Raw genomic sequence first — 12968 nt, 5'->3', positions numbered from 1 at the left:
CAAGTTATTTTCGACTTTAAATTTTCACTTCTAAAATGGTCTTCTTTCCTAAGTAAATTTTTATTGTGTGTGAACTGTGTGAGCCCGAGTCAAGGGAAGCTCTTCACCATATATTGGCTAAAAAATAATAATAATAATAAATGAAAAAACAAAATTCTCAGAAATAAGTTTTATTTTCTTTTCTTTTTAAGATGAGCCAGACTTGCTCGAATTAGGTATCTTAACTAAAAATGCTAGGCTGCACTCTGCAGTGGCATTTTTTTGGCTGAAAAAGTTAGGTAAGATATTGGGTATGCTCTTAACACTAGACTCCAACCATGCTACTAAATTAAGAGCACTTATTTTCCATTTAATGCTTGCATTAATTATTAATTATATTCTCTGGAAAGAATTATGTAGAAGAGTTAATTAATTACATAATTCCGTCTGAAGAATTATTCAAGGAATAATACTTTAAGTACATATTTTTCTACAAGTTTTGATCGATAGTTGTCTTTCTGTAAATGGTCATTGCCAAAAACAATTTTTGACAACAACAAATCATAAGAAGATAGTTGTCTTTCTATACCAATTCTATTAAAAAAAATGTACTTGCATATTAATTGTTATTCGAGGTAAGTACTTGGGTGGTTAAAAACGAAAGATAAGTTTGAACTTTTAAATCATCAAATATGATTTAACAAAGGAAAATATTCAGGGCTATGGTCAAAGTGAAATCTTATTGACGAGTTATTAGCAACCTGTTTGGGAGTGATTTTTTGGTCAAAAAAATTGATTTTTTGATTTTTATTTCACCATTTCAGCAGTCATATTTGACTTCTTCTTTCATAGGTAGACCTCACTTTTCTCCTAACGATCAAAAAATTAATTTTCAAAATCACTACCAAACAAGTTCTAAACGTATGCTCAAAAGCAATTTTTATTTATTTATTTATTTTTTATATAATCTACTACAATGATATTCGTTATATATATTTTTTACATGGAAATATTTATTTTGTTGTTGAATCATGAATGTGTTGATAAATAAATGGTCCCTATTTCGCCAAAAATGGAAATAAGGATACATGTGTAATTTTGAATTCGAGGTTTGGCTATCATTTAAAGTGACAACCGTGCTACAGTATTTGCGTGGATGATCGCGGGGATGACCACGCTATATACACATGGGGGTCGGGATTATTTTATTCGCACAAGACTCATGCATCCCATGTGAGGACGTGGTCGTCGAGGGGTGTCATCCGTTCTGATCGAGTGGCATTATTCTTTAAAGTGATGTTTGGGTTTGAATTGATCAATTTCTGAAATTTTGTTAGTTAAATATTCATCTTTTAGTTTTTGAGTATAGTTATATTTAACTAAGTGATAATATAACGATTTTAAACTTCATAGAATAGGAATCGTGAAATATGAGAATCTAAAAACTTTAGAATTTATAAAATAAAATAAAAATTAAACTGTTGGTTGATGTGGAATATTGTATACTTGATTTTGATAAATAAATTCGTTTATTTTAAAGATTGCCGAAATGATTGAAAATTCCAATTCTATAATTTTATTTAAACTACTAAAGAATAAAAACCCAAGAAAAATTTAATCGAACGAAATACGTAATTCCCATAAAACTATAAATTAAAGTGCACTGGAATTTGAAAAATTACGAATTAAAACTAATTAATAAGATCATGAATTGTATTTATTTTTATTTCCAGAAATTAGGAGAAAATAAAACTTGTGAAACTTTTAGTCAAACTTAAATAATTTTTTTAAAATATGTATATCCTAATTCCTAAATTGAAGGCTTGTTTGATCCCATTTTCTAGAAAATGTATTTTGAAATAATGTTTTTTTTTTTGAAAAATGTGTTGTTAAAAAATAATAGAAACTTTTCGATTTATGTATAAAATTATTTTATTGGATAAAGTGTGATTGAAAATGAGTTTTAAAAAATGAACGTTTGGTAAAATGTGGCTCAAACAAGGACTGAATTTAGTTCTTGTTTGATGGTGATTAAAATAAAATTTTTGGTAGATTTTGAAAAAATTGCTAAACTGTGTGGTTAAAAAATAGTGAATTCTATAAAATATATGATTAAAATTTGACTTATTAAGGGCTCGTTTGATTCTCATTTTTATCAAGATACATTTTTCTCTTTATTTTTTTTGACTACACATTCTTCATTAAAATAATATTGTAAGTAATTAAAAACTTTTTCTTATTTTATATCACATATTCTCCATCGATCTACTATTCTAAAATTCATTTTGTGGAAATTATAGATTTCCAGGTGTTTCAAGATTGGAATTCAAAAATCAGGTATGAATATAATAATTCCAAACCCTAATTCAATTACAATCCCTAATTTTAATTCATTCTTCCCACTCCGACTCTCACTCTTACTCACTGTTTCCCTCTCATCTCTTCCTCCCTGTCAAACGCCGCCTCCGTCGCTGTAACACTGACCATCGAACACCAACGCGTCTCCACCACGTAAGCAACACTGGTGGTGCTACTGTGATGAAGAGATCGGAGATGACAGTCGACGTTGTTTGATGTGCTGGCACTTAGATCAATGCTGTGAGATAGTGGTGTGGTTGGTTGCGGTGGTGGTGGGTGCGGGTGCGTTGGTGGTGACGGGCGTTTAATGCAACTTTGCTTGGAGCACGTGCACTGGTGTGTGGGCTGACGAATGGATCAATGTGGTAGAGGCATGACTATGCAGTAATCATTCGATCATGTCTCGTGATTTTAGTGGTGGTGGAGGTGGCGGCGATGGCGACAAGGTGGTGGCACGCAGGTGTGCAATGGTGTGTTGACCTTTGTAGTGGTGCATATGTGGTGTGGTGGGTTGGTGGCTTCAAATCTGGTTGGTGGTGGACCGATGGTACCATGGTGATTTGGGTTCATAGGTTCAAATTTGGTTGGTGGTGGAACAGTAAGTGCAGTGGTGTTGGCGGTGTGGTGAATTGGGTGGTGGTGGAGATGGTGGTGAGATTGTGGGTTGTGTATTGTTGGTGGGTTTGGTGGTGACGGTATTGGTGGTTTCTGGTGATGGTGGAAGTGGTGGTTGGTGGTTGGAGAGTTGATTATTTGTCGTTTCATGGTAGCAGTGGTATGTGATCACTTTTTGACACATGCGACCAACCATTTAGTTATTCGTAACAAGCTGTTTAAGTGTGACCTAAGAATTTGACAATCCGTGACCTGTAAATTTTTTATCCGTGACTTCGAAATAATCCGTGACCTACAAATTTTTTAATTTGTGACCTCAAAATAATCTGTGATTAATTAATTTGATAATATGTGACCAGTAAATAAATTTGTGATATATAATTATGAATCTGTGACCAGTATTTGATAAATATTTTTAATTAATTAAATATATACTTGAGTTTTGAATTTTCAAATTATTTACCTGATTTTTAAAATGATGTAAAGAATACACATGAAATATGAATTTTTTCCATTCATTGTTTCATAAAAATGGTTATCAAACGCCCTCAAAATTAAAATTTTAATTTTAACTCATACCGAACATGGATTTAATGTTTCTTTTTCTTTTCTATGAAATAACCGTCCATTGAAATTTGGCCAATGAGCACCAAGGGCACAATCGTAAATCCAGTAAACTCTCCCAAGCCTTTTCTTTCCATTTTACAGCCAATTCGCCTTTCGTTACTTCCAAATTTCCAATACTCTCTCTCAGTGAACAAAGAGGGTTCAACTAATGTTTTATTCTCGATCCGCTATTTTCTCACTGCATTCTAAATTATTAAAAAAAAAAGGAAAAAAGAAAAGTTTTCTTTAAGTTCATCATTCCTTCTTTCACATCAACACTCGAAAAAGCTTTCATTTATTCAGATTTTATATCCTTTTTATTCAGATTCAATGTTTTATTTAATTGCATAATTCTATTGACAACAATCAATTGTGTATAAGCAAAGCCTATGGCCCTTCCTATCGGCAAGCTAACGCTCATCATTGGTGCTGGTACGCGCACTCATGATTTATGCAGTGCAAATAAGTGATTATTGTGAAATTAATGATTATATATAATTGCTGATTTTGTTGTGTATTGGAGTTTGATCAGTTGTCATTGCTCGAATACGGGTGAAAGTTTTAGGCTTTTGACTAAGTCCTTGATAGGTTTTGTACTTATTGTTGTAATGTTTGTTAGGTGGATGAATTTCCGTTCTTACAATGATTTGGCTGTCCGGTTAACTTATATGAACATTTTTTTTCCTGGGGAAGGCAGGATTATGATGGTGAGCACTGAATTAGTGCTTTACCCCTAGATGTCTAGTAAATTGCTCCTGCGCCTGTATTCATTCAGGAGAACCAGCTAGCTATGGATTTGTATGGCATTCATCCTTAACATTTGCATTCACGCCTTTCAAAAGAGCCACTAAATCAAGTTCTAGTTTAGGTTAAGGAAGTATGACTACCTTACCAATAATGAAATCATCCGGGAGATGTTTTGGCTTATATAATGTAATTTCCATTACTAATGAAAAATATGAGAAGAAAAAGTATTCCGATAAAGTTGCTGAAAAATGAAAAGGGGCAAAAGCAAGCAAAAAAATTTTTGAATCTAGAGAAATAAAATGAATTTTGTCATCTGGAGTTGAGGTGAAAGCTGGATTTGGGATTTTGTAGAGCAGAAATTGATTACAAGGAAAATGTGAGCCTGATGTTGCATGAATTGATTTTCTTGATGACACATGGACTCAGTATTCCACAAAAAATTAAAATAGGGTAAGGGCTGATTTGATTAAGATTCTATTGTCCTGAAAGAATGGATAACATTTGTTTTAAATGGTTGGGGTAGAAAACGGTTTATTTTGTTTCCTGTTGAAATATCTTGACAACTCTTTTCCTTATGCTTAGAATGATTTGGAAATTGCCTTATGCTTTCTTTCACGTGCTTCATGCATTATGAGGAGAAATCACTTGTGCAGAAAGATGGCTGTAGCAAGGAATAACATATAGCTTGCTAGAATTCAGTTCTCTTGCTAGCTATTTATCTTAGTGGCACTTTTGTTTATCTGAATTCTTATCTTTTGTGCTATGATACATATGGGTTATTTTTGGTTGGTTACAGACTTACAGCGACTTATATTGGACATTGTTTTGTTACAGTGATTTTTTATTGATTTGTTGTTTCTTTGTGTCTGTCAGCTGCATCCTTTTATTGCTTGCTTAAATATACTAATTACATAATAAAAAAAAAAAAATTGTAACACTTGTCATTCTGAAAAATACTAGTTTTTGCATGTAGAACAACAAATTAAGCATTATTCCCAAATTTTTTGGGGCCGACTACATTTATCCTTTTTAGCCACTCCATTCAATTCAGTCTTTGCACATTCAAGTGAAATAGTTGCTTTTAATGCACTTATGCACTCCTTAGTTCTTTTAAGGTTAGGTATTAATATGAGTTTGCGGTGACTGTAATGTTGTCGAAGTTGATTGGTATTGTTCAGTTTTGTTTATTACATGTCTTTGTCAGGATTCTTTCTTAAGAATATGTCTCTTTTATATTTGCAGGCCTTGTTGGGTCAGTTCTTGCTAAAGAAGGACGCACATCAAATGTGTCTGATTTTTTTTCTGGTGCTTTTAAGGTACTTTTCGTCTTGGCAACAATCTCCCCATAATTCTTGTGGATTCTATGTCCAGCCTATTGAAACTGCTCTAAAATGTGTGATTGAAGTAGATCTTGTTTTGATGAGGACATCACTTACTTTGGGCTCCTACCTTTCGACTATCTTTATTTATGCTTTATGTTTTTATTGGGCTTGTATAATGGGTTGGTCCAAGCCCATTTAATTTCTATGTTTTTTGGTTTCTCTATTTATGTGGCTTGGTAATGTGATTTGAAGGGATGATGATTGGATTAATTCAAGATTGAATTGCTCGGCTTGTTCTCTTCCCCTGCTTCTTCTCCCTCTAGTATTCTTCTCCTTCCTCTTCAGTTTGTCCCCTTCTTTCTTGCTGTCTTCTTCTTTTCTTCCCTGCTTCTTCTTTCTGCTGTCTTGCTGTTTTCTTCTTCCTCTCCTTCCTCGCTTCTTCTTTCTACTGTGGTTATCTTCTTCTCTACTGCTGCTTTTAAGTTCTCCGCTGGAATACTTCAAGTGAACCTACATCAAATTTGGTATTAGAGCTAAACCTAGGTCAACAATCAAACTGAGCAACTTCCCAGCATCTTCACCAGTCTGCAACCTGTTATTCTACTACACCAAACAAACCTCGAGTTGCACTCAAACCACAAACAATATCCAATCGATAGTAACCAAACAAACACTGCTGTCCAACAATCAACCCAATGCACTACTCAAAACCATTGTCCAATAACTCCCAGTGATATCTTCATCAAATTCCAAAAATTGCTGTTGAGAAACCTGTAATACCTGAAATTTACCTCCAGCAATTTGTTATTCACTGCAACCTGAAATCATAGTTGCTTACCCAACCATCTCCTTCTCAAAATCAACAGTCTAAAAATGGGGGAAAAAAAATGCTACAAACAATAACCACCTCACGCACAACCTCATAGCAGCTGCCACAACACCCTACACTACCCAACAACTCCCAGCATCATCTTCATCAAACCACCAAAACCCATACTAAGCAGTAGCCGTTTCTCTGTAACTGCCAACCCCCACAACCAACAATCAAGCTAGCACACTATCCTAACAGCTTACCACCAATACTAACACTATTAGCCCAAACCAAATCCACAACACAGCAGCCCCAATTTCCATCCAATATAATATATGAACCACAATCACGTGAAAATTTTGGAAATGAGTTGTATGAGTGTTGGTTATTTGGAGTCCAGTATTAGTACTTGATTAAAAGGAAAAACTGTCCCCTTGGTCGGACCATATTCTTGGGAATAAGCTGCAGCTTTCATTATTATCAATTATGGAATTTCGATGTTTGGTTCTTTAGAAAGATCGCTCTCCGTGGCGCATGAGTTTAGTCACTTTTGCTAATGATTGGGAGCTTGACTGTAGCCGTTCATTATTTGTTCACTCGATAGAGTCGAGTTTTTCTCCCACCTAGGAGAGTTAATGAGGACATCACTTACTTTGGGCTCGTACAGTTGGACTATCTTTATTCGTGCTTTATGTTTTTATTGGGCTTACATAATGGGTTTGCCCAAACTTTCTGTGTTTGTTGGTTTCTCTATTTATATGGCTTGGTAATGTAATTTGAAGGGACGATGATTGTAAATTGAAGATTGAATTGCTCGGCTTGTTCTCTTCCCTTGCTTCTTCCCCTCTAGCATTCGTTTCCGGTTTCTTCTCCTTCCTCTCCGGTTCCTCCTCCCCCTCCCCCCCTTTCTTGCCTTCTTCTTCTTCTCTTCTTCCCTGCTTCTTCTTCTTGCTGTGGTTATCTTTCCCTCTGTTGCTTATCTTGTTCTCTACTGCTGCTTATAAGTTCTCTGCTGGAATTCTTCAACTGACCCTCCATCATGTTTTCTGCTCATTACATTTTTATTAAATGGCAGATTGTTTTGAAGCAACTTAAACAAGATGATTCATCCACTTCAAATTCCAAACCACGAAATGATTCTTTGCTGCAGCAGGTATGCATTTTTTCTTCTCAATAAGCTACATGCAGCGTTTGAAAATGTGTAATTAGGTAATGACGTGTTTTTCCTTTATGACGTGAGGTGTAAGCCTCATTGTAAACCCAAAATGTCTAAAAAATATTAAATGTAAAATTAGCTCATTGCAAGTCATAAATAATATTCAAAATTCATAATAGAACAATTTAAAGTGTGCAAATAATAAAAATAAACTCTAGTGGGGGGAAGTTGCTATTCCTAAAGTGGGTCAACTTAAACTTCTAATGTTTTTTGAGCCCAACCAAAAGGAAAATAAGTAAGACTTGAGAATTAAAGAGCACACACTTCACAAGCCATAGGCTATGTGCCTCCAAAAACTGCCACACAATCAGAGTTTGGAGTTATTTTTTGTTTGCCTCGCTCTGAGGCGGGCCTCAATCAGGATTACTAAAACAATGTTTCCTCATTAATAGAAATATGTAACATATTTTAAATGTTTTTAATGCAGAAATTAATTGAATATTTAATTTTTACAGGTTAATAGCTTGCGGCAGGAGCTGCAACTCCTGGCATCAAATAGATCTGTTACAATTGTTACATCAAGTAATTCAGGTTGTTGTTATCACCAATTTTGAGTTGGATACGTGAAGAAAATTATTTTTATAAGCTTCCCTTGCCAAAGCTTTCAATGTTTATCTTATTTCTCTTGCTAAAGTCGTTCATTAATTTGAAACTGATATTTTCAACTAATGAACGCTTTCTTGTCGCACACTGATATCCTTCTGTAAAATGCTACAATTTGAGGCCCTCAAAGTTGTGCTTGGCTCTTTCTATTTTGGCTGCAAATATTCGGGATTTTTTTTTTCCTTTCTAAAATTTCTCTTCCATGCATTTCTTTTTTCTTTGTTTGAACACGAGGGCAAAATATTATTTTCATTGAAGTTATGTCTGTTTAAGATAAAATGTCATAGATGACTTGTTTTCTCCATAAATATGAATTTAAGGATCCACTAATAAGAACTTTAAAATGGGTACTGTGATAGTGTGACTGCAATTTTCCTTTTTTCCCCTCACATTGACTAAATTATGACACTTTAGATTGACTTAATCTTGTCCAACTATTTACAGGATCAGGAAAATATAGTATAATTATTGTTGTTGTAGTTGTTGGATCTGGCTACATTTGGTGGAAGGTAATGTTGTTATTATTGTAAATTGTACTTATAGTTCCAAATTTTACTTAAATCGTATAAAAAATCGATAATGGATGTGCTTGATACCATCTTTAAGGATAACACCCTCCCCCTACCACATCTTTTAGCCGGTTGATACGATTTTCCAAATGTGTATGCGCTTGCAGGGTTGGAAAATTTCTGATATGATGTTTGCAACCAGGCGTGGCTTAAATGATGCGTGCTCTTCTGTGGCTAAACAGCTTGAGAACGTTTACTCATCGATTTCGGCAAGTTTTTATTCCTAAAATTCATTTTCTTCTTGGATGCTATGGAATTTACTTGTTTATGGAGAGTTATTGTGCCATATGCTCTGTAATCTCTTCATTATTTCTAGCTCTAAATGATTTAATAATATCAATTTAGCCAATGTTTGGTTCCCATTCTTTCCTCGTTAAAATGAAAAATATGACGGTTGTCCATCACATTAAACTATCAAATTTGAATTTTTATTTCTTGTGTGGGGCCCGTAACGACTATATTTTTCATTCTCATTCTTCCAAAAATAAGAAACAAACGGGGCTTAGTTTATAATATGTTTCTATTATAATCTCTACTAATTAGTGGTCTTATTGGTCTATGTTACTATGGCCATGTTTGAGCCACATTTCTTCAAAAAAATACATTCTTAAATAGTGATTTAACATCATTTCAACCACATTCTTCAATAAAATAATATTACACGCAAATCTAAAACTTTTCTTTATTTTTTAACCACACATTTCCCATTAATACACTATTCAAAAATACATTCTAAGAAAAATAATGTGGCTCAAACAAGGGCTATGTGTTTGTATATTTGCTAAGAAATTGTATAGTAAGACCCAGATGACCTAAATGTTATGCACTTGATGTGCAAGCAAGTTTAATCATTCTGGAACACCATTCTTGAAATAGTCACCTATCAACTTTGTGTTACTACATGCCTGTGTGATTTCCTATTTTACAATCCCCCTGTGTTGGGTTACGATAAGCTGCAAAATATGTACTGTTAAACGTGTGTACCTTGTTGTATTTCTGCAATCAATGTATTGGAAGTCTATCACAGTAATGACATTGGTTTGTTTTCTTTCTTTTATAAATCATTTTGTCAACCATGAACGGCCAAAATGATTTTCTTCTAGTTTGTGGTTATGCATTTAATACTGGATTTTGTTGTATGTCAATGTCATTAACTTGTATCGTTTGTGCTGTCTCCATTAATTCTTTTATGTTTGCAGGCTACTAAGCGGCATTTATCTTCAAGAATTGACAGTGTAGATTGTAAAATTGATGAATGTGCTGAAAATACAGCTGCAACAAAGGAAGAGGTTAGAAGAATTAATAGTTGAGTAGCGGTTCAGTTTTCGTGCTATAATGACCAAGATATCCTATGAAGCAATTGAGCACGTAACATATCTGTGTAGGTTTCTGAACTACGAGGTGATATGAAACTGATAGGTGCAGATGTGCTTTCTGTTCACCAAGTAGTGCAATCCCTGGTGATTAATCTACCTCTACATGTGTGTGCATGTGCTTTCATGTGTGTTCAGGCACTTGCGGCCGTGCAAATTTATATATGAGTAATGCTATATGTACATAATTATTTACAGATTGGTGTACAGAGAGAGAAAAAAACAGTTTGGAAGAGAGAGAGAGAGAGAGAGAGAGAAAGAAAAGGAGAGAAGAAAATCAGTTAAATTTTAATTCCATGTCATCAATCCGTGAACCAGTATGTAAATAATTATGTACATGTAGCATTACTCATTTTATATTCATGCATCTGATTTTTCTTTGTTATCTTCTTATATCAAATGAGTATATTTGATTATGGATCAGGACTAATTTCTATCATTGTCCTGTTGCAGGAGACCAAAATAAATAGAATAGAAGGGAAACAGGTAATATTTACATCAAATTGAAAATTTTGTGTCTGAGTTCATTTGATAGATTTTGCCTCCTAATATAGTAGCCAATTTTATATCGTCCTCTTTGTAGAATGTAACAAACTTTGGAGTGGGGAAGTTGATTGCTTTTGTAAGGGGTCTCGAAAATAGCAAATCCAGGGAGCAGATTGAGGCATGAACAGAAACTTGCCTGTTTTACTATTTAATTATAGTGATAAACTGATATTTATGGATTTCCTAATGATATTCTTTGAACTTTTCAGGGAGCTGCATCGAGTTCTTCAATGCTCACACTTCAATTGCCACCAGTATCTGCGTCAAGGGTAAGAACCTGATCTCACTTCAGTATATTAGCATTTGCTGAGTTACTCGTGAAATCCTATTGTAAATATGTATTTTTGACCTTCATAAAAAGTATTGTTTGCCTACTGACTACTCATAATCTATTGAATTGATAAATTCAGCTTTCTGAACCAAAATAAATTTTGGCTCCTCTCCCCAATAATAAAGAAAAATTGGACATACTCAGGTGTTGTGTTAATCACCTGTATTTACTTTGCTTACTTATCTTCACAGGCTGCATCTTTGCCTGTCAATTCGGAGCCACCATCACCCTCTACTTCTAATGCTTCTCACAAGGTTAGTGAGCTTTACTTCTGATGCGTTTCTGCCTGGAAATCTCTGGCATATGTCACAAAAAAGTACTTGAACCCAGAACCTAAAGAATTGAGAGAATGGAAACTACCAATTACGTGATTAGACTTATACTGAATGTTTACTAGAAATCTGGCCGTTTTCTATCACCATAACGGCTTTTGTGTAGGAGTTGACAGCCTAATCACCCAAACTCAAAATTTATTTTATTTTTATTTTATTTTTTTAAATCTGTTAAACGTGACCAGTAAATATATATAATGACTTTCTTTGCACATTAAAAACTTTGTCAATTACCCTGCTTTTTTCCATGTTCTGCTTGACGTTTATCTCAATTACATGTGGGTTTATCTTAATTTTCCCATTGATTTATCCATTTAATTTTCAGCATCCTTCGCAAAGTACTGTTTCTGCCTCTGGCCTGAAGGTAATTTACGCTTGCTCATTTTAACATCTTCCAATTGCTTGCCCGAGTTAAGTCGTGTCTGACCTCTCCTCTCACATGGCTTCTTAGGATATTTACGGTGTATCAGACAGCGTTGGGGTGTCAAGCCTAAGCACCCGTTCTAATGGAGTTCATGCGTCAGAAAACTCAAACATTGAGAACTCCCATTCCAATCTGTTTGGAAGAAACTTCTCTGGAAGGAATGTTCCTATTTTCACAAGAAGTTGCAGCGTAATGCAGTCTTTCAAGTAAGCACTATGTCCAAGATTATAAACAATTGGAAACCTATAAGAAAACATATTTTTGTACCCCGAGAGAGGGGAAGTGTTCATAGTTAATCTGTGGCTAGCTTAGTCAATCCCGTTTATGGTCACCAATTTTGTAGAGCTGATGTTATCGATTGCTATTAGGATATGTATGTAAAAGTTGCTGATACAATTCAGAATTTCTCCATACGAGTAGGACATGTTTTTTATGTAGCACTATATAAGATACATTATGTTTCCATGTTCAGGAATAAATTTTGAGAATGCAAATCTTTCAATAACATAAAACACCTTTTAACTGCCTGGTGCCCGTATCGAACATGAGTAATACTTTTTGTACGTCATTGTGTACGGATTGATGACATGGAAGAGAGAGAGAGATAAGGAAAGAGAAAGAAGTTGGTTAATATAATCCACATCATCAATCTATACAGAGTAGACATTAGCATTATGGAAGGTGGTAAAAAAGAGCCACGTGTTGGCAGCTGGGGAGTTGTGTTTTTAAGTGTGGGGACAATTGTTCATTTACTAGGAATCTTATAAATGGAGATTACTACGGTAACTTTTTAGGTGTGACTTTTCTTTGGAGTTAAAGGGTCTCCACCTCACAAATGTAGACCGATCTTCTGCGTTTTGTGGTGAATGGTCTAAGTCGAGGCAACATTTTATTTGAGAGAGAGAGAGAGAGAGAGAGAGAGAGAGAGAGGAAAAGAAAAGAAAAGGAAGTTGGTTAAATATAATACACATCCAGTTTATACACTATAATATAGAAATTGAACATTAGCATCATGGAAAGTGGTAAAAAGAACCAAGTGTTGGCTGTGCTGGGAGTTGTGTAAAAGTGTGGGGACAATTGTTCATTTACGGGGAATCTTGGATAAATGGAGATTATTACAGTAAGTTTTTAGGTGT

At 34.5% G+C, this 12968-nt stretch overlaps 1 protein-coding gene across 1 annotated transcript; it reads left to right on the top strand.

The window, feature by feature from the left end:
* The first annotated feature begins 3624 nt into the window (after positions 1-3624).
* On the top strand, positions 3625-12320 carry LOC111396151. The gene is made up of 14 exons (XM_023022471.1): positions 3625-3990; positions 5548-5621; positions 7514-7591; positions 8110-8185; positions 8702-8766; positions 8934-9035; positions 10026-10115; positions 10212-10286; positions 10653-10685; positions 10783-10863; positions 10955-11014; positions 11268-11330; positions 11734-11772; positions 11860-12320. The coding sequence occupies exons 1-14, from the start codon at positions 3948-3950 to the stop codon at positions 12040-12042; spliced, it is 1062 nt and encodes a 353-aa protein (XP_022878239.1). The 5' UTR covers positions 3625-3947; the 3' UTR covers positions 12043-12320.
* The last annotated feature ends 648 nt before the right edge of the window (positions 12321-12968 follow it).

The sequence above is a fragment of the Olea europaea genome, chromosome 6 (assembly GCF_002742605.1).
Source record: "Olea europaea var. sylvestris chromosome 6, O_europaea_v1, whole genome shotgun sequence".
NCBI lineage: Eukaryota > Viridiplantae > Streptophyta > Magnoliopsida > Lamiales > Oleaceae > Olea > Olea europaea.
The sequence above is the reverse complement of the archived record's forward strand: the minus strand, read 5'-3'. Positions and strand labels throughout refer to the sequence as shown.

What these genes read in the sequence shown, in the direction of transcription:
- LOC111396151 (XM_023022471.1), top strand. Translation starts at nt 3,948, where the DNA reads ATGGCCCTTCCTATCGGCAAGCTAACGCTCATCATTGGTGCTG. An exon ending in ATGATTCTTTGCTGCAGCAG is followed by an intron (nt 7,592 to 8,109) that starts GTATGCATTTTT and finishes TAATTTTTACAG; the next exon opens with GTTAATAGCTTGCGGCAGGA. An exon ending in TTTCTGCCTCTGGCCTGAAG is followed by an intron (nt 11,773 to 11,859) that starts GTAATTTACGCT and finishes ATGGCTTCTTAG; the next exon opens with GATATTTACGGTGTATCAGA.